Raw genomic sequence first — 19360 nt, forward strand, 5'->3', positions numbered from 1 at the left:
TACAACAACGTGCAGACATGTATAGGTGCTTTGCTGTGAGGTAGGTAGCGCCGTTTAGCGCTGGCAACACCGACGATATTTTGGACACTAATAGGGTCCCGAATTTAACATATATTCTCTGTCTAGTAACGACATCAGGTGTCTGACACAGCTCATATGGAAATATATTTTCAACATGTGCTAGCCGCCTTACAGCGTTGCTAGACGGGAAGAATATATGTTACCAGCCCGTAACTCGGTATCTCGGTAAGAAGCATCACTGTGCCGCCACCATGAGGACCGCGCCCAGAGTGACAAGGAGCCATGCCGACGGATTCTCGAGACACCTCCTCAACTTATTACTGCGTACAAATTACCTAGCTTACCTTTGCTCATAGCCTTGTGCTGCGTCATTGGCTCCCCGACCGCGGCTGGACCCAGCCAAGCCCCCCATGATCGTGTTTCTGCCGAGTGTGACCGCTCTGGCTCTTGTTGGCGGCGTTGCCCGTTCTCGGATTTTGCTTCTCCAGAGGCCGCTGGTGGTGGCCTTTTTTTTCTTTGAGTGGGTGTGCCGTCGGCTGCCAGCAGTGGTGCCAGCACCCACACCAGCCCAGCTGCCTACAGCACCCACACCCTCTGGCGATTACCTAGTACAGCACCCAAAGCACCCCCAAAGCACCCAAAGGTGCCTGCCACCCACCACCGCTCGCCCTGGCAACATGCCCCGGCACCTTTAGCACTCAGTCGCCCGCCGTCTCTTGACCACCTGCTCTACTGCGCCGACCCAGCCAAACCCCGACCAGACCTCTACCACTTTGCCCTCCTCTCCTCATGCTTCCCCTCTGTCCTAGCTCGTCACTACGCGTCTCTGACACTGGGAATCGCCGCAGCTCTTACAACGAATAGCGATAGCTTTTGCCTTTGGCGTCGAGGTTTGTGTGCCCTGCTCTCCCAGCTCATGCTGTCGCGCCGCTGCTCTGCGCCGCTTTCCCGTCGCCCTCGCTAACCATCCGCACTCAGGCAAAACCTTGTCACGCCCCGTCGCCACCTACACGCACTCTTGTTGCGATCTTTTTCTACTCTTCACCGTAAATCGAATATTGAACCGCTTCGGATTGACAATGGCGGCGACTGCTACTGCATCGGCCGCCTTGGCTCAACAGGCAGTGGACCCAGACCTCGAGGACAGCAACGTCTCGAGTCCCCTCACCGAAGTTGACGACAAGGACGATAACGACGAGGACATTGACCGCATGCAAATTGACGCTGATGAGGGCGATAACTCCAGCCTCAGCGGCGACGAGAATCCGGCCGACGATGACCCCTCCGACTCCGCCAGCGTCCTCTCCGACGCTAGGTCAGACGCGAATTCCGACGGCAACGACACTGAGGCCGAAACAGAGCGTCTTTACGACACACCTAGGCATCAGCGGCAGCGGGATGTTGTCGTTGATCAATACAACCACGGCCAAGTCTTTGAGCACACCCCAAGCAAGCTCCGCCGGACGTCCAAGCCGGACGGCAAAGCCGACGATGCTGACCATGAGAACGCTGACCACGAGTCTGTCTCTGGCGACGAAGGATCGGGTGCCTCAAGCGCTAACGGTGCAGACGATACTCCTACAAAGAACGTCGACACAACGAAAATACTCCTTGTCGAGCGCCTCAGTCCTGGCTCGCAGGATCGTAAGCGCAAACGGTCGCCGGTGGCAGATCAGCCCCAGAAGAAGAGAAATGGCTCCGTCGGCGCCGCCTCTATCGAGGTTCCTCCGCTTAACATTGATAAAAAAGCAGCTACCAACGCCAACAGCGCCCTCCAGTCTGACGCAGACGACGAGCACAATCGTGACACCGGTACTGAGGGAGAAGCACAAGATCGCTCTTCTCGTTCCTCCCGATCATCCCGAAAAAGCACTCGGAATGGCCTCCGAAGCAAGGACGGTGTCAAGGACGAGGAAGATGACACTGGTGCCGAAGGCGCCACAGAAACACCCGGCGAGGAGGCTACAGATCACCACGAGGACGAAGCTGAGCCTGAAATTGACGACGAAGATGAGGCCGATATCGCGGCGAAAAACCAAGAAGAGAGTAAGATTCCCTCTTCCCGCTCTGAATATTTCCCGACCGACGATGCTAACGTTTTTATTAGTGGAACGAAAACAGGCTGCGTTCAAGGAATGGTCTCATATAGAGGAAATGTTTGGCATCTTCAGAGATAGGTTAGTAGCAGAAGTTGCCCGACTTGCACATTCTCTCGATACTAACCGCCCTACAGACTTTACGCAGAGAAACTCCAACGCGTCGAGGATGAGGAGCAGTCTCTGCTCGCCGACGTACCGACCCACCGCGAATATCTCAATATGAAACAATGCCTCGACAATCGACTCAATCAGAAGCTCCAGGAAGTCAATACCGAGTTTGACTTCCAGCTCAAGGCGAACGAACGATGGGCCGTGGCACAGCGAGCACAAATATGGAGCCAATTCTTCCAGGCTGTCCGAGAAAAGCGAGAACAAACGCTAGAAAGCATGAACAAGCAGTGGTACGATGTACAGACTGCCAGACGAAATGCCCACCATCTTCAAGATTACGGCCTCCTCTTCCCCAAAGACCCCACACAAAGGCTCCGAAATGCCATCGCCTACAACAGCGAAGTGTCCACTTTGGCGGGTATGGCGAAGTTTGAAGGTTTCCCCGCCGGGCCAGAGATGAAAGGGGCTTCTTCCCTAGAATTAAAGTCGGATCTGAGCGCAATGGAGGTACGTTGAGCGTCTTTGAAGGTCACATTGCTTCTGTGGCCACGACTAACTCGACGGACAGCGAACTAGACGAGGTCGCCAAAAGCCTAGCACCTTCCAGCAGCGAGATGACTATCAATCACCGAATATCAATCAAATTGGGCCGGCGGGAGAACAATTCCTCAAAGATACACCATGGGCGAATCCAAACCACTCTGCTCACAAGGTGGCGCGGCAAGGAGCGGCGCAAGATGAGAATCGCGCGGTTCCTCAAGGGCCCATCTTCCAAAACGAAACACCATCTTCGTCATTGAAATCCCCAGCACTTCCGGCACGGCTCTCAGAATCACCGGAAATGTCGCGGCCAATACTAAAACCCCCACCGCACCAGATGAAGCGCGTAGCCAGCGTACCGCGCGCCAACAGGACCCCTAAGGCAACTGCTGTCTGACCGATAAAGGCACATCAAATTTATACGGGTGGATTATTTGGGTCGGTGGCGCATTCGGGAACACGCCATGGATATAGGCGCCCTTATTTTGTGATACCCTCGGGCATATAGGTTCTTTGATGACGGAAACGAAACATTTTGTCTTGCATTCTTTTTATTGGGACTGGGATTTTTTAGGGATACGGGGCTTGTCGTCATACGACGCTTGGTTGGTCTATTTGATGATTGGAGTGCTCTGGCGGAGTTTTGTTCTTTTTTTTCATTGTATACAATGGTGTGCAGATGTCATTTAAATCCATAGCACCGCAAAGGACTTGCTCCTCTCAGCCGAATTATTATACATTCCTCCTCCGTTAGGAATGGCTTATCAAAACCAACCTTTTGTCCCGCGTCGTTTTGCTCCTCTGTGTGTGATAATTGGTGTACAAATGCGCCGGAGCCAGCGCGTGAATTTCTGAAGGATATTTGGTTTTCTTTATTTGGCCTCGGTCGGTTTTCTGGGAATATCGGGAACCTTGACATCTTCAAAGTCATCCTGACCGACAGCGCTCAGGGTATAGTAGTCTACATGGGACTGTGGTTAGGTTTGCGACAAGTATGATGGGCCGTGGTCTGGAGGCAATGCTTACAGATGCCACCGACAATGGCAAGCAAACCAAGACCGGTAAAAGCATTCTTGAAGAGATATGGTCGGCGGGCACGGATTAAAGCAGGACCTTGGCGAAGTCGGCCGTCGTAGTACGTCGCTTGCGGGTTGCTGTTTTGTGTTAGCCATGTGATGCTCTTCTTCAGAATTTGGCGGAGGAGCGACAAACTGCGTGCGCGACATGGCGGCCGCGGTACTGCGAAAAGGAGTGATCATATTGGTAACGGGGATGAGAATAACAGATGTCGCTCTGAAAAGTACCTTATGGACTGATAAAGCAGGCAAGTTGAGAAACAGCCATCGGTCAAGTCGTCAAGTCCTGGATACATACTTATGGATTGGCAGGGCGGGTCATTACCGGCTAAACCGTGCCACAGGCAAGGAAGCGCTGGAATTCAGTCGCCAGTCAAGCTGTCGTGCCCTGTAATAGCCTGAGCCCTCTCCCTTACCTGTACCTGGCCCTTGAGCTGCGGGCCCGCGTCACGACTGACGTCCGCCAAATCTTGACATTTAGCATCCAAGCGCGCCTACAATTGAAAAGCGAGCAACTCTGCGCAATAGCGGCAATCACGACTGCGCGCTGTCAAACGAGCGGACCTGCACTCTTATACCGATACCCGAGCTGTTCGACTCGATATCCGATGCAACAGAGCATGACACAGAGATAGAATTTCCGACAGCTGAAGTTCTTCAGGTCGCGACGCCAATCTCGACGTAGCTGTCGAAGCAAATATCTCGCAGCAGCCATTATTCAGCGGCTTCTATCGAGCGTCGACCGATATATACACTAGCGATCATATTCTTGCTGCCTCGCCTCGCTGAGCGGTCTGCACGTCCACCGCAACGATGCCGAACGGGGACCTGTCGCTGTCGCAGCAGATTCAGCAGCTCAACGATGCCCGCAAACACGTCCTTGGCGATGTGAAGCTGTACCCTGGCGTCGTGCGTGGTCTAATTCCGAGCATAGGCGTTTCGGCGCCGCTGGAGCTGCGCCGATGGGGCGCCGACTTTTTGGCGGAAGCCTTTGCTACGCCGGTGCTGCCCAACGGCGAAAAGGAGACACTGGCACCGTACGTCTTGGCAACCCTCGAATTGCTGGTGCAGAAACCAGATGAGGACCACTACGTCCTGCGGGGTGTCATACAGACAGCGGCTAGCATCTACCCGCTGGCGCTGAGATGGATGTAGGTAGCTAGAGAGAAGCGACGGCAGGGGGTGCTTATGCTAATGCATGATGACAGAATCAACAATTCATATGATACGGTTACCTGGGAACGGATGGTGGCCATAAAACAAAGAATTCTACAGATTTGGGACACAGCGACGCCGACAGTCAGAATCTGCTGTATCAAGTTCGCGCAGCGCGTGGTGCTGGCACAGACTGTCTCTTCCATGGGAGACCACAGAGTATGTTGTTGTCTATGATCTTTTCGATTTTGCTAACATTGGACATAGTATGCCGGTGGACTCGATATTTCTCTTGATAAAATCCCCCCAAACCACCAAACACTCGACCCTCGACCTCTCGAGGCTGAAGCATCCGGGCTCTTGGACCGTATGCTTAGCGCATTGCAGGAATCCAAGTATGCGACACGGGAACATTTGAATTGTAGAGCAGTAATAACTGACCAATGTAGTGATGCCCTGGTTGTCGATGCGACTCTGAATTGCTTATCCATTCTCATTCGAACCCGGCCAGAAACTTCCAACCGAATTATCAACGCCATCTTCGCCTTCAACCCTCTGAACTTTGCACCGTCACCGTTGACCCCCAGGGGCAAAGTCATGGTTAGGTCAATGGAAAAGACTGTGCGATCACTCCTGGTCAACCTGAGCAGAAGGGATCCTCACAACCCTATTGTGCCACGAATGCAGCAACATGTCGAACGGAATATGCGCCTGATTGCCGAGGCTTTCGATGACAGTGGAAAGAAGAGGGCGCTAAACGCACCGCAACATGACGGAAATGATGCCAAACGTCAACGCATCACAGCAGCCCAGATCCAAATCCCCGCCCTTGGGGCTGGGCCTCACAGCCTCGCTGATCTGTTTAGCCTTGTCAGCAACGATGGCTTGAAGACATTTGATCTATCGCTCGTACCGCCCGCGATGGTCACAAAATTAGCGGTTACAATCCTTGCCAGGCTAGATTCACAACTACTGGCCAAGGCTGTTGACGGCGTTCGTGATAGACTTCAGACAGTGGCAAATGCGCCGGCGGCAGAACTCAATCCTAATACAGCACCACTTGGAGTTGATGACGACGACGATGACTACGAGCCGGATTTCTACCAGGCTGAAGATACGGAGCAGATTCTGAACAAGCTGGACAGTGAGCCCTCCGGCCTGGACCCTATCCATCTCGACGACAGCCTGGCGCTCAGATCATTTAGCCTAGCCCAGCCGCAACAAATAACGCCGGAACTGGCCCTCAGCGCTGGTGCCGGCACGGTAGAAAAGGTTGTGGATATGATGAAGTCACTCGAAGACTCGTCAGCAAAAAAGGCCAGGGCTGGTTTCATGCGGTTGGCCGCCAGCTCTGGCACGAGGGATTCATGGATGACGATTTTGTCACGTCTTGCGACGAGAGCATCTGCTGGACTAGATGAGATTCTTGTCAAGGGCGAAGACGATGACAACGTTTCATCAACCTCGCTGCCAAACACAATCCGTGAACTTTTGTACAATTACATAATGGAAGACTTTCGCAAGCACATTGACATTGCGGTATCATGGCTTTGCGAGGAGTGGTACAACGACCGACTACTAACCCAGACAAACCGCGACTACCCCAAGTCGTACGAAAAGTGCACCCTGCGTCTCCTGGATGGCTTCCTGCCATATGTGCACCCACAAGACAAGGTTTTGACGCGATTCCTGAGCGAAATCCCCGAGTTGAATAAGGAGATTCTGTCTCGGGTGAGACGCATGTGTCGCGATCCGCTCGTTGTCAAACTTGCCCTGACGAGCTTGCTATATCTTGTTCTCATGCGACCACCGGTCAAGGACATGGCGTTAGATACTGTGCAAGATATTTGGACAGAGTGTAAGTCTTGCTCGGTATACTGTAGAGCTGATGCTAACCCCTTTCTGCAGTCGAGGATGCGCGCACAATGGCGGCTCAGTATCTGTCGAAATACCGACCAGGGTTCTTGGAGGCGGCGGCTGCCAGTCGGGCAGAGGACGGGACATCGGCCAACTCTGCTATTGCGGCGTGATTGCGTGGACCACTGGACAAGATGAAGAGCGGTTGGATGTTCAAGGTGATGTTGATGATGGTACGAAGAGTGTAGCGGCGCATGGCATTGTGACGGGCGTTTCTCGAGGGTCCTTTCTACAGGAGCAAGAAGAAGATTTTTGTACATTAGAGCGTATGGACGCGCGCTGGAAGAGCAATCTACAGCCACGCCACGGATACTACAGTCAGAATACGACACCGGTGCCATGGGGGTGCATGCAGCATGCCTGTTTGACACGCGAGCCCCGGCTGGAGAAGCACCGAAAGTGGGCATATGCGAGGAAACGAGATCCCGCAAGGCATATATTAGTTCTCGAAGCTTGAATTATCAACTAATATTTCTGTACTTTAATTTTGGTAATGTACAAAATCTATTATTCTGCCCGCATACCTGAAGGCTGATATTTTGACAACAAGAATTGGTCAAATGACAACAAGCTAACCGAATTGGTATAGACCCGAGGACGGCTTAGAGATACGATTCAGACGATAAGACGATACGGGCGATACAGGCGACATAGGCGATACGGGCGATACGGGCGATACAATAGGTGTTATTATCGCAGATTCAGGGGCTAGAACGACGCCTGAACAAGTCAACAATCAATAATCAATGTCCGGCTTCATCATAGCGAATTTATCAATTGCAGCCATCGTGGCAGCCTTAAGAGATACAATCAGTACTCGTTTACCCCCTGTAAAACTTGGTGGAGTGGCTACGTGGGTCTATACTAATTCGGTTTAGCTTGTTGTCATTTGACCAATTCTTGTTGTCAAAATATCAGCCTTCCGCATACCTGTAGATGCCAAGACGAAACACCAAATGCCCCGTGTTGCACCACGCCTTGGTGGGGGGGTGTTTTATGTAGGTACAATTTAGTAGAATTGTGCAAAAAGATGTTTCTCCTAGCAAAAAAAGGAGCGTGTAATAATAAAAATCAACTCAGTATTCCGTATTAAATTATTTAAATTAACTTGGCATTCGTAGTAAGAGATTTTCGATTCTCCATCTCTACTACTTGCGTATTATCAAGGGTATGTATGTGTCTGGCGATCTTATCCAGTGACACACAGGCTTTGACCAAAAAATCGAGGGCAATTTAAAGCCCAAATTAGTTGTATTATACTCCGTAGCTACACGCCAACTCACAATGCAGAGGCTGTAGCACAGTGTGTCCAGCTTAGCTAGTATGGAGCAGAAGAAACGTGTTGGGTGCCCCTTTGTCTTGCAGTATCCGTACATAGTAGTTAATAATGCGCCGTGTCTCTTATTGTTTTCCCGTCTCTTCATCTCACTCGTGCTACGTGTTACACATCCATCACCAACCCGATTCCGCAACAAACTGAGAGCGCTGATAGAGTTGCGAGCGACGGCGACCAAGTCTGAGTGTGTGGCTGAGTACGGACACTAGGCGCACCGCACAAATCGATCGCGGACCGTATTTACCAAACATCCCGCACTGCCTGTCGTTAGTTAGTAGGTACGCTCTCGGTCGCGATTCAAGGAGACGAAACAGACGGCATAAACGGACGCCCCAAAAAAGATAGACCGCTCGATCCCGACGCCCCCCAAAAACGCGTCCGCAAAAGGCGACCTCCCTCCTTGGATCAATTTATCAATTTTCGCTCCTACACACCGCAAGACAACGGCGGGTTTGTATTTCCTGGGAAATCAGACCGTTTCGTTCCCTGAACAACCGGCGAGACAGGGGAAATGCCGCGAAAGCGCCTCCAAAAACAGAGCTTTGCCATACACCAAGACGCATCTCAAGGTACGGACATCGTGACAGACGCAAACACACGGACAAATAAATCACACTCGCACCACCTATGCACGGGGTTTGGCGTTGGCAGTTTCTATTGTTTTGGTCGTGGAGTCGTGGCAGTGGCTTGACGCAGGTGTGGTGACGGCACATTCTACCAGTAGCCGTCCATTTGGCTTCGCCTAGCTTCCGCCAGCGGTACAACACCTCACCTGCTGGTTACAAGCACTCACCAAGTCACACTACTACCCTTGCTCACGAATTTGACCACGTCCCCTGCCAGAAAACACGCAAAGACAATCAGACGTCACTGCTTTTTTCTGCAAAAAGGCTGATTCAATTCCTGGCACGCCTCATCCCTTGTCCTTCTCCTTTGACCCTGACAGAAACAAAGCCACGCTCGCCCGTCCTTTCCTATCGAGATCGTCTCTCAACAACGCTGACATTGAGGCCTCTTCTCCTCCCCGACCATAGCAGCCCAGGCCCTCGACAGCACGCAGCAGGCCCAATTACTAAATGACGACGACAACACCGTCCGAAAGCTGACTCCCGCCTCGACCGGCTCCATAAATAGCATGCAGACTGCGTCGCGGAACCTTGCGGCCAAGCACGCCCTCGGCCGCACCACGACCATCCGGAGCGTCCCCAGCTTCGACAGCTCCGAATCGAGTCCCGAGACCAAGAAGAGCCCCTTCTCCAGCAGCACCAACAGCAACACAAGCGCCGCCTCCACCACCCTGGGGGTTCCCGACCACGACAGGGCGGCCAGCCGCTCAGCCGCCGACACCCACACCCACACAACGTCCGCGCCGAGCCGCTGGAGCGCCAACGGCGTCCGCGTAATAGAGACCCAGCACTCGGGGCCGCTGCCCCACGACAGCTCGGGGCTCTCGGAGCCCACGGAGCCGGAGAATGGGCACTGGGACTCCACCATTGGCAAGGCCGGCCTGGGCAAGACGGGCCGCGTCATCAACAAGCTCGTCAGCGACAATGACGCCCTGAAACGCGAGATCCAGATTGAGCGGCTGCGCGCCGAGGAGGCCAAGCAGGCCGCCAAGCTGGTCGAGGACAAGATGGAGCGCATGGTCGGCGAGTACGAGGGCCGGCTGCTCGCGGCCAGCGTGACCAAGACGCTGCTCGCCCGCAAGGAGCGCCAGGTCGAGTCCTTGACGGCCGCCGTCGACCTGGAGCGCGGCAAGACGCAGGCCGCGCTCGCCTCGGAGCGCACCTGGAAGGACGAGATGCAGCGCGTGCGCGCCGACGCCAAGACGCACGTCGAGCAGGCCGCCGCGCACGCCCAGCTCATGGAGGGCCGCTACAACGCCATTGCCTCGCACTGGCGTGACCAGGGCGACCAGGTCGCCCGCGCCGTCACCAAGATGCGTGCCGAGATTGCCGAAATGGTCGACGAACGCCGCCGCGACGATGACAAGATCCAGACATTGCGCGACCTCTGCGAGCAGCAGGACGGCAATATCAGGGAGCTGCGCCGCCAAAAGGACGACATGGCCCGCCTGTTTGCCCGCTACAAGCAGACCCAGGACGACGACTTGCGCCACATCCGCACGAGTGCCAAGCAGAGGGAGGACGAGCAGGAACAGACCCTGGCAGAGGCGAGAGAAGCCCTGCACAAGCTGAAATGGGCCCTCAACGTCAAGAACAACGTCAAGGGCGCGCAATAACGAACCCAGTCCCCCCCTTTGTACTCTTTTTCTCCCTTTTTATCCATCATGTCGTGCATGCCCTGACAGGAAGGACAAGTATATAAAACACAATCCTCTACGACGACGACAAATACTTGAGCTACAGATGAGAGCCCTTATAACGGTATATCTGCCAGATTTCTTTTTTTCCTCTTCTTTTCTTTTTTTACGGCACTCACCACATGGTGTATCATGATTCATGGCACTTTTCTTCCTCTACTTTTTTTTCTTCTCCTCTTCTTCTTCTACTCGTTCAAGTTGCTATCATTTTTATTCCCATCTAGTGTTTTCGGTGCGTTTTTGAAGTGGTTATTTTCTGTTGTCTTTCTGGAGAAACTCGGCATATAGAACAGGCAAAAAGATTGAATCGATTCCGACAAAGAAAAAAAAAGAGAAGGAGGGGGTTTAACACATTACGAGCGTTTTTTTGAGAGGATTTGGTTGTTTTGTCTAGTTTGAGTGTGGGCTACCATTGCGATGTAGCAAAAGTAGGCTCTCTATGATGCATAATGTCACTCATCTTCCCAAAAGCTCCCGCACACAGACCGCCCGAGCCGTTTGCCTCTTTTCTTAAATTAAGCTCTCCTCGTTTTTGAATGGATCGGCCCAGGGCGCGACGGAGTCCGGCAGACTCGCGTTGACGCGGGCGGGGATGTCGTCCAACGGATCACGGCTGACTGGAACTGGCTCAGTGACAGCAGCAGGGAGCGCCTCACGAATAGAGCGGAGATTAGAAAGTACATCCTAAGTCTGTAAGAATTAGCTCAGTTTGAGACGCGGGATGATATCTCCGCAAACTTACATAGTGATCCATCATATCGTCTAATCGATCAATGGTCCAGTTGACCAAATCAGGGCTCTCATTCGAGCCAATGTACACGGCTGTTTGTCGGGAATTGTATAATATGGTACATTTTGTCAGGGACTCAAACTCCTCGATGGTTTGGGACACCCTGTCCAGCAGGTCCTGCAAAGTTGCACCTGGTTGCTCTTCCAGGCGGCGCCAGGCGGTCTTGAATTTTGTCTCGGCCACGTCCGCCGGGAAGATGTCGCCGTCGGCAAACGTGTATGCCTTGCTTCCCCTGCCCACATACTCGGACTAGGAGGTCATGCGGGGATGCTCGGCGGTGATGTTGACGTCGCCGTTCCCCTGGTTCTCAATGTCGAGCGTGTCGACGTCCTCGTCGGCAATGGCGAAGAGGTTGTCCTGCACCGCGGTGGTGATGTGCCGCTGGTAACCAGGCAGCGACACGCACCTGAACCAGGGCACATGCGGCTCGTACAGTATTTCTAGGAGACCCTGTAGTTGGGGGGAAGGGAGATGATCGAGTCAGCGCGTCTGTTGAGTTCACCGTTGATGAGATGCAGCAAGCCCTACCTCGGCGTCTTGGACGCGTCGTATCACTTCAGACACGCCTTGGGGTAGAAGAGGCGGGTTGCTGGCAATGTAGAATTCGATGATTTCGACCATCTTTTTGATGATATTGAAGCTAGGACTGTCCGTTTTGCGTGGTTGCAGGACGCAGAAACGGCGCTGCGGCAATGGGCTGCGTTTGCAGATTGTTAGCGAGCAAACGGCGACCCCTCCCCTCCACCCCCGATTGGGCATTATGCAGATATTGAATTATAAAGAGCGCTTCGTGATGAATGAATCTGGATTACGTGACTGCAAACATGCAACCAACCTATGAAATGTAAATACATTGAGCCGCGCCTCTCATCCGAGGACGGCAGTACCGCTGGAGCGGGTGCAACCCAACTGGATGAGGAAGAATTATGATGAGCTTGAAAGGAATGTGCTCCGCGGGCAATTCAGACATGAAGTACATGAGACTAATAATTATACTGATAATCGTTCGGGAGTGTGCGCTGTTCAAAGAGTCTCGTTGCACGAGTACAGTGACATCGGGAGTTGGGACGCGTATTCGCATGAGCTAGCGTTTGGGGGCTGCAAAGTGGCGAGAACATTTGTGACAGTCATGTAGCGATGTTTGGTGCATAATCTAGAGAATAATTGGATTTCAGATTCACTGGAGCTCGGTTCTTTCAAGTAGAATTTACAATAAAATGAACTCGCGCATCTTCATTTCTTCACGTCAAGAGTCTTTGGTCATGAATATACAGGCGTCGCATCCACCCTACTGCCGAATGAGGCCCAGCAAACAGCCATGTTGAGGCTGTCATTGGACCCAGCATTGCCGGGAAGAGGGTGTCAGGGTGTCTGTGTGGGTGTGGGCAGCTGTGCTAGTACAGTACCTTCTGCAACATGTGAAGCCAGGGCAACAGCCTGGTACTCGCCAAACAGTATTACAGTCTGATCGGCCCCTGGCGGTACCTGGAGGGATCTGAGGCTCTGAACGAATACGACAGCCGGCATTTCAACGACAGCCGAGAGCGCAGCGAGCGCAGCTCGACTGCGATGACTAGTTGCGACGAGAGGCAGCTGGGGGACGAGCAATGCGGTTCAGGCCAGTTTTGACAGCTTCGGTGGAGCGGTAGGGGTCGCGACAGATCCACTGCAGTGGTTTGCTGATGATGCGCGCTGTCAAAGGCGAATTTATTGTGTTGGACAAGGGGGCCGATATAGCTCTTGAAATGGAGCAAGATTGGTTCTCGCATTAGACTTGGGATGGGGTGATGCAGTTATGTGGTGGTGTGGATATCTTTCGCAGTTGGATTTCTGCACTAATAATCCGTACTCTGATTTTTATGGGATCGACGACAGGACAGGGTTACCAGTTAAAATGAAAAATGCCTGTTCCTTGAATAAGCAATGGATCTACCGATTCTGAGCTTTTGAGCGCCAAAGACGCTCCACCAGCGCCGAGGCAAGTCCCGCACCTACCTATGCGTGTTGCTCGACAAGCGACGAGCCACAGACCACAGCAAGCCCAAAAAACCGGCACAGGGTCAAAGTAAACTAGATTCAATCAATAAACTAATTATAAAAAGGCTTGGCCCAGTGGTCACACGCGTATTTTGCCTCGCAGCCCCGGAGCCGCGCCCAGACCCTACCGAGCGCACCCACTGTTAACCCATCATCGACTTGCCCCACGCTCTTTCTGGGGATCTCCGCCCCATTTCATTCCCCTTCTCCCATGGCCGCTCTCCTTCTCTCCTCTCCCTTCCTTCTAGTTACCCCATTTGTTGCATCAGCCGTTCTGTACCGTGCCTTGCTAACTTAACATGATTTCATGGACTCGAGGTTGCTGACGGCGCCAAGTCTATTTTGTACTTTCAATTAGGGAGCCCTTCGAGACCAACCCACTACACCGTCTGCTCACGCGCTGCACACTTGCCATCTCATAGTTTCGTATCACGTCCGTCGAGTCGCCTTGGTCCGACATTTGTGAGAGCTCTCGAAAGCTTCTCTTGGTGCAGCAGGCATTGCGCCCAGCGAGGTCGCCTTTGCGACAGCTTCGCAGCTGCCATCAATCACCATGGGTCTCGGAGTCCTTGAGCCCAAGGCCAATGAAAAGGTGCCTGGTAAGTAGCTTTCATACCGCGCAATTCCAACCACAAATCGTCGCATGACATTTCTTTTGCTGATACTCGTTCTCACAGGCACCACGCGATACTATGATGACCCTGATAGGCCGCGCATGGCTGGCGAGCACGACACGCATCTCAAGACCACGCCCGGTGGCCTCATTTTGGTACCGGCTTCTACGTCGCCGCAACAACCTCCAAGCAGCCCACTAACAGTGTCTCTAGACCCCCCAGCCGTCAGATGACCCCAATGATCCTCTCAACTGGCCGATCCGGAAGCGCGATCTCGTTACATTTCTCCTCTGCTGGGCCGGCGTGCTCGCCACCAGTCTCGGCCCTATTTTAGCCGCCAACACCGTTACCCTCATCGGCAACATCGCCCTGACCATTACCGACGCCGTCGTCCTCACAGGCTACCTCCTCGCCGGGGCCGGTGGCGCCGTCATATTCTTCGTTCCCTCGGCCCGCGTCTACGGCAAGCGCCATCTCTTCCTGCTCGGCCTCGTCATCGTCATCGCCACCAGTGCGTGGGCCGGCGCCGTGCCGCTCGAATCTAACACGCCCGAGGATGCGCGACGTCATTTTCGGAGCATGGCTGCCGCACGCGCCATTCAGGGCGTCGGCATTGCGCCCTTTGAGAGTCTGCTCAACGCTGCCATTGGCGATATGTACTTTGTCCACGAGCGCGGCATCCGCATGGCCTTTGCCAACCTGGCCGTCTTTGGCAGCGCCTTCTTCACACCCATCGTCGTCGGTGTCATCACCGCCAACATCAGCCTCGGCTGGACCTTTAACTTCGTCGCCATTTTTACCGGCGCGACATTGCCAGCCATTGTCCTCTTTTGCCCCGAGACCGCGTACCGACGCGAAGCCCGCTTCAACACGGACATTTACACCGAGCAAGACGTGCTGCAGCCGCCGTCGTCTGGCTCGTCGCAGACAAACGAAAAGGAGCACCACTCGGGCTTCCGTGCCCTGCCCACCAACCGAACCCAGCCCTGCGGTGACGCCAACACGCCACGCAAGACGTTTGTCGAGTCCATGTCCCTGTTTGACGGCCGAAAGACGGACGACCCATATCTTACGCTGCTTCTGCGCCCCTTTCCGCTTCTGATGAACCCTGCCTTTATCTGGGCTTGCCTGATCCAAGGCACCATGATTGCGTGGACCATCTTCATGGGCGCCCTGGTCGCATCCATCTTCATCGGTCCTCCGCTCTTCTGGGGCACGGCCAAGTCGGGATTTGGGTATGCCGGTGCCTTCATCGGGGCCTTGGTCGGGTTCGCCATCTGCGGCCTGTTGGCCGACTTCAGCGTTCGCATCATGACTGCGAAAAACAAGGGCGTTTACGAGCCCGAGTTCCGCATCCTGCTTATCATTCCCATGCTCATTGCTAGTGCCATTGGTCTTTTCGGCTTTGCCCTCACCGTTGAAGACGTCGCGTCTCAACACCAATCCGTCATCATTCCGCTCATGTTCTTCGGCTTTGAAGTCTGCGGCATGGTGATTGGAGCCGTCGCAAGCTCACTCTACATTGTGGATGCCTACCGTACGCACCATACTACTCTCCGTCGCCCCTGGAATGCGTTGCTAATCATGTACAGGTGACCTCGCCATTGAGGGATTCACGCTCACGATTCTGTTCAAAAACTTTTTCAGCTTCGTCGTCACCTACTACGCTCTCGACTGGCTCATCGCCGGCGGCATTCGCCGTGTTCTCGTTATTATCTCCATTCTGCAGGTCATCATTTGCCTGACCAGTATCCCCATGTGTACGTTTTGTGTCGGTTCCGTGTTTTGCGACGATGTGAACCTTGGCTAATCAACAACTTAGACATGTTTGGCAAGCGTATCCGCGCCTTTTTCCACCGCCACGACCCCATCGCCATGTGCCGCCTCAAGGAATTTGATGCCTGGTTGCGTCGTCCCTTTCGCAAATCCCCCACCACTCCTTCTCAGTAGACTAGTTGTTGTTGTTTTTCTCGCCCGAATCAAGCCTCGGAACTTGTCGATATGGAACTGGGAGTACCTGAAGTACTACAAGTATATAATACGACTCACGAGCGCACCACGAGACTGGTTCATTCATGGTTTGCTTTTACGTGGAGACGAGTACGAGGCGTTTGGCCAGATATGGTTGGTGATTTATTATTATTCCCCTTTTGTATGTGGTTCAGTTTTATCACTACGTCACGGCAGATCGGTAGATGTCCTTAATACATGCAATTGTAAACGAGAATGCCTGACAATCCGTGAGCGGTGAAGACCCGGCGCAGCGCCCGTTCTAGCCGAGCGTATCTTGGTACCACGTTGCTTCAAGGGAAGAGAACCAGAAATGGATGTCCTCGGCGATTAGTCACGCTACGACCGACGGCACAATTTGAGTAGGCCAAAATGGGATATACAATAAACCAAAATTTGCTATTCAATGATTCGTAGTATATGCAGAGAAGAACGCTACCCTTTTACACCCATTTGCACGTTATTCTGTTCTCATGGCTTTTTTTTTTTTACTTTTTTTTTTATTAAGGTTGCGACATCTAAGCCTTGATGCCAGCTTCCGTGTTGGCCTGGGGGCGAAGAGAGGACTTCTTCATGAGGCGGAAGCCGCCAAAGAGCATAACGGCGGCCTGGACACCGAGGATGACGGCAAGGGCAACAAGAGCACCAATAACACCGGCAACGGGGCGGGAGACACCGCCTGAGGAATTGGTGGAGGCGGAACCGCCGTCGGGCGAGGTGCTGTTAGCGGCGCACTTGCCCGAGGTGCTGCCGCAGATGCTGCACCAGTGGGCATTGTCCTGGATGGCAAACTCGTTCATGCGGTCCTTGAAGGTAGGCCAGGAGAGGGTGGTCTCTGTCTGGGCGAAGAGGGGCCATTGCTTGAAGGAGTCGCTGGTGGCGGTGCCGTTGGCGAAGAAGAAGCGGACGGAGAGGTCTTCGGGCTTGTACTTGCCGTCGGAGCCGGCGGTGGCGTTGGTGACGAGCTCAAATGTCATGGAGGAGGCGTAGTTACAGATGCCGTAAAAGTCGGCACTGGCAGCGGGCAGGCGGGCTAGGCCGAAGAAGGCCATCAAGGTGCCGTAGGCGCCAAACTGGGCATTGAAGGTGGGTGAGCCCTTGGTGCCCTTGGCGAGGGCGTCGAGGGCACCGAGAATCTGGCCGGCGAGGACGGAGCCGGCAATGGCGCGGACGGCCTCGGACTTGTTGTAGGCCAGGTTCCACTCGTGGTCGGAGGCAAGTGTGAGCAAACGGGGCATGGCGGGTTTTACAAGGTCACCAGACGGAATAGTCTTGTTGTGGATAGAGGCAACATTGACATAGTCAAAGACTTGGGACTATTAGCATGTCGACTTTAAGCATTGAGAATCGGGTACAAGTAACATACTGGTGTAAGCATTCTTGAAAGTGGCTTCGGTGGAGGCAAAGGTCGAGTTGATGACGGGCAGGAGGGACTGGTAAAAGTCCTTGGAGTCGGCCGAGGTCTTGGTGAACTCATCCGAGGAAAAGTAGCTCTTGGAGCTGACCTCGGCGTTTGTGCAGCCCGTGTTGCCCTGGAGCCAGGCGTTGCTCTCCGCCTTTTCAATGGTGGCAGCGTCGGAGATGGCGTCGACGGGGATGAACTGGTAGCCGCCGAGCGGGGCCTGGACGGAGCGGCCGTCGGCGAGGGTCTCGTTACCCGCATCGCCGCGGGGCGGGTAGAGGCCCTGGAGAAAGGTGACGGCCGAGTTGTGGAGGACGCCGTCCTTGGGGGAGGTGACGCTGAGCTGGGAGAGGACGACGGCGCCGTCGGAGAGGGCGGCGATCTTGACGGAGCCGTTTTGGGCGACGTAGCGGGCGCGGTAAAAGGCGCCCGAGTCGTGCACCTGGTCGGCGCCGAGGGCGGTCAGGCTCGTCGGCGGGTAGGACTTGCTGGTGCGGTCGCCGTGGCGGTGGAAGACGTAGACGCCGAGGACCGTCTCGGCGGCGGCCGGGCCGGCGGCGGCCAAGGCCGAGAGGAGGAGGAGCTTGGAATGCATTGGCGGCGGGGAAGGGGGGGGGGGCGGTTTGTTTGAGACTTTTGGCTGAGTGAGAAAAACTTTTGCTAACAGGCAAGCTCGGATTGCCAACTCTGGGAGGTGAGAGGAGCAATTTGAATGAACCCACGGGGAAAACGGATGGCCGATGAGAATAACGCAGGACGGTGGAGAGACGGCAAGATGAGAGGGTCAGAGCCTGATGAAATACTTTTGCTTGTCATTATTCATTAGCCATTATCGCTAACTACCTAGTAAGGATTTTGATTTGGGGGAAGGAACGCCCCTCTTCTGCTTTGGGCAAGCGGCCCGTCGTTTGCCGTTTGCTGTCTGCCGTTTGTCGCTGATTAACCTCCTAGTTATTTACAGTGAGTACCTACAGATTACAGTGGCTGGCCCTGCGAACAAGGGCGCTGATGGCTTGGCCTTGCCAGCTGGAGCGGCAAGCTTGGCGATTGGCTTGTCGGCCCCACTACCGGGGAGGCTTCCTCCGTTTACGTTCGGTTTTATCGCTCCAGGCTTGTTAGCTCGCTGATAAATGTATTCTTACCAAACGACATGGCCTATGTACCTTGTCCTCCAGCCTCTTGGCCGTGCAATATAGTTCCCATTGCAACCCTTCCATGCAGCTTTCACAGCAAATAATACTTCTACCTTGATCCCATCTCTGCATTCGTCGTCTTCTGACCTCCCTTCTAGAACCTCTTCCGACGGACCAGGCCCCTCCCCCCGCCAGGCCGACAACTCACACTTGAACGCCGTAGTTTGCCACTTTTGATTGCAATCTCGAGCTTTTCCGCGGCCGCTGCTACGATTTGCTCGCTTCTACACCTGTTCCCCTCTTTCTGTCCCATCGTGTCCTCGGCAACTGTCCAAGTTCGTCGCCCTCCAATAGCCCAGAACATTCAGCTCGCGCGAACAGACGGGCCCATTACCCAACCAGATCCGCCCACAACCACGAGCTCCCTGGCTTGTCTGTGTAGGGCGCAAATAACTCGCACATGGTGCCATGCCTCTTTTTAAATATCTTGTCCCAGCCACTCAATGGCCCCCCAAGTGGCGGCCGCCGGTCCCCGCTCCCAATGGCCCACCGAACCCGCAACAACGTGGAAGACACCAATAGCGCTGCCTCTGCCAACTTCACCACGGAGATGCACAATATTCTCCTTGCCATTGGCGCCTCAAAATTCATTGGTGTCCTAATACGGTTTCCTTATCCTTTGTTGCATTATCGCATGATTGGCACAATCGTGCACTGCGACCCCAGCAGCTCCAATCAAGTACCTCAACCTTGCATTGGGCAATCATCTCTAATTCGTACATATGTATCAGCCCCG

The 19360-nt window shown here is 54.0% G+C and overlaps 7 protein-coding genes across 7 annotated transcripts; 4 read left to right on the plus strand and 3 right to left on the minus strand.

Annotated features, from left to right (window-relative positions):
* Positions 1–1100: 1100 nt before the first annotated feature.
* CCM_02287 (transcriptional regulatory protein DEP1, putative) lies at positions 1101–3168 on the plus strand (the record flags this gene model as incomplete). The annotated part of the gene is made up of 4 exons (XM_006667439.1): positions 1101–2067; positions 2129–2198; positions 2255–2738; positions 2800–3168. 4 exons carry the CDS (start codon positions 1101–1103, stop codon positions 3166–3168), a joined length of 1890 nt encoding a protein of 629 aa, XP_006667502.1.
* Positions 3169–3643: 475 nt separating this feature from the next.
* Positions 3644–4030, minus strand: CCM_02288 (uncharacterized protein; the record flags this gene model as incomplete). The annotated part of the gene is made up of 3 exons (XM_006667440.1): positions 3644–3732; positions 3798–3925; positions 3984–4030. The coding sequence occupies 3 exons, from the start codon at positions 4028–4030 to the stop codon at positions 3644–3646; spliced, it is 264 nt and encodes an 87-aa protein (XP_006667503.1).
* Positions 4031–4660: 630 nt separating this feature from the next.
* CCM_02289 (mRNA cleavage and polyadenylation specificity factor complex subunit) lies at positions 4661–7376 on the plus strand (the record flags this gene model as incomplete). The annotated part of the gene is made up of 5 exons (XM_006667441.1): positions 4661–4998; positions 5056–5221; positions 5270–5397; positions 5452–6860; positions 6940–7376. The coding sequence occupies 5 exons, from the start codon at positions 4661–4663 to the stop codon at positions 7374–7376; spliced, it is 2478 nt and encodes an 825-aa protein (XP_006667504.1).
* A 1390-nt stretch (positions 7377–8766) lies between these two features.
* CCM_02290 (uncharacterized protein) lies at positions 8767–10497 on the plus strand (the record flags this gene model as incomplete). Its single annotated transcript, XM_006667442.1, has 3 exons — positions 8767–8824; positions 8907–8951; positions 9293–10497. The coding sequence occupies 3 exons, from the start codon at positions 8767–8769 to the stop codon at positions 10495–10497; spliced, it is 1308 nt and encodes a 435-aa protein (XP_006667505.1).
* A 591-nt stretch (positions 10498–11088) lies between these two features.
* Positions 11089–11989, minus strand: CCM_02291 (uncharacterized protein; the record flags this gene model as incomplete). Its single annotated transcript, XM_006667443.1, has 4 exons — positions 11089–11262; positions 11321–11617; positions 11657–11818; positions 11897–11989. 4 exons carry the CDS (start codon positions 11987–11989, stop codon positions 11089–11091), a joined length of 726 nt encoding a protein of 241 aa, XP_006667506.1.
* Positions 11990–13958: 1969 nt separating this feature from the next.
* CCM_02292 (MFS transporter) lies at positions 13959–15969 on the plus strand (the record flags this gene model as incomplete). Its single annotated transcript, XM_006667444.1, is given in 5 exon segments — positions 13959–14004; positions 14083–14222; positions 14242–15556; positions 15612–15779; positions 15842–15969. The coding sequence occupies 5 exon segments, from the start codon at positions 13959–13961 to the stop codon at positions 15967–15969; spliced, it is 1797 nt and encodes a 598-aa protein (XP_006667507.1).
* Positions 15970–16547: 578 nt separating this feature from the next.
* On the minus strand, positions 16548–18026 carry CCM_02293 (Histidine acid phosphatase; the record flags this gene model as incomplete). Its single annotated transcript, XM_006667445.1, has 2 exons — positions 16548–17338; positions 17396–18026. The coding sequence occupies 2 exons, from the start codon at positions 18024–18026 to the stop codon at positions 16548–16550; spliced, it is 1422 nt and encodes a 473-aa protein (XP_006667508.1).
* Positions 18027–19360: the final 1334 nt, after the last annotated feature.

This window comes from Cordyceps militaris (genome assembly GCF_000225605.1).
Source record: "Cordyceps militaris CM01 unplaced genomic scaffold CCM_S00002, whole genome shotgun sequence".
Lineage (NCBI taxonomy): Eukaryota > Fungi > Ascomycota > Sordariomycetes > Hypocreales > Cordycipitaceae > Cordyceps > Cordyceps militaris.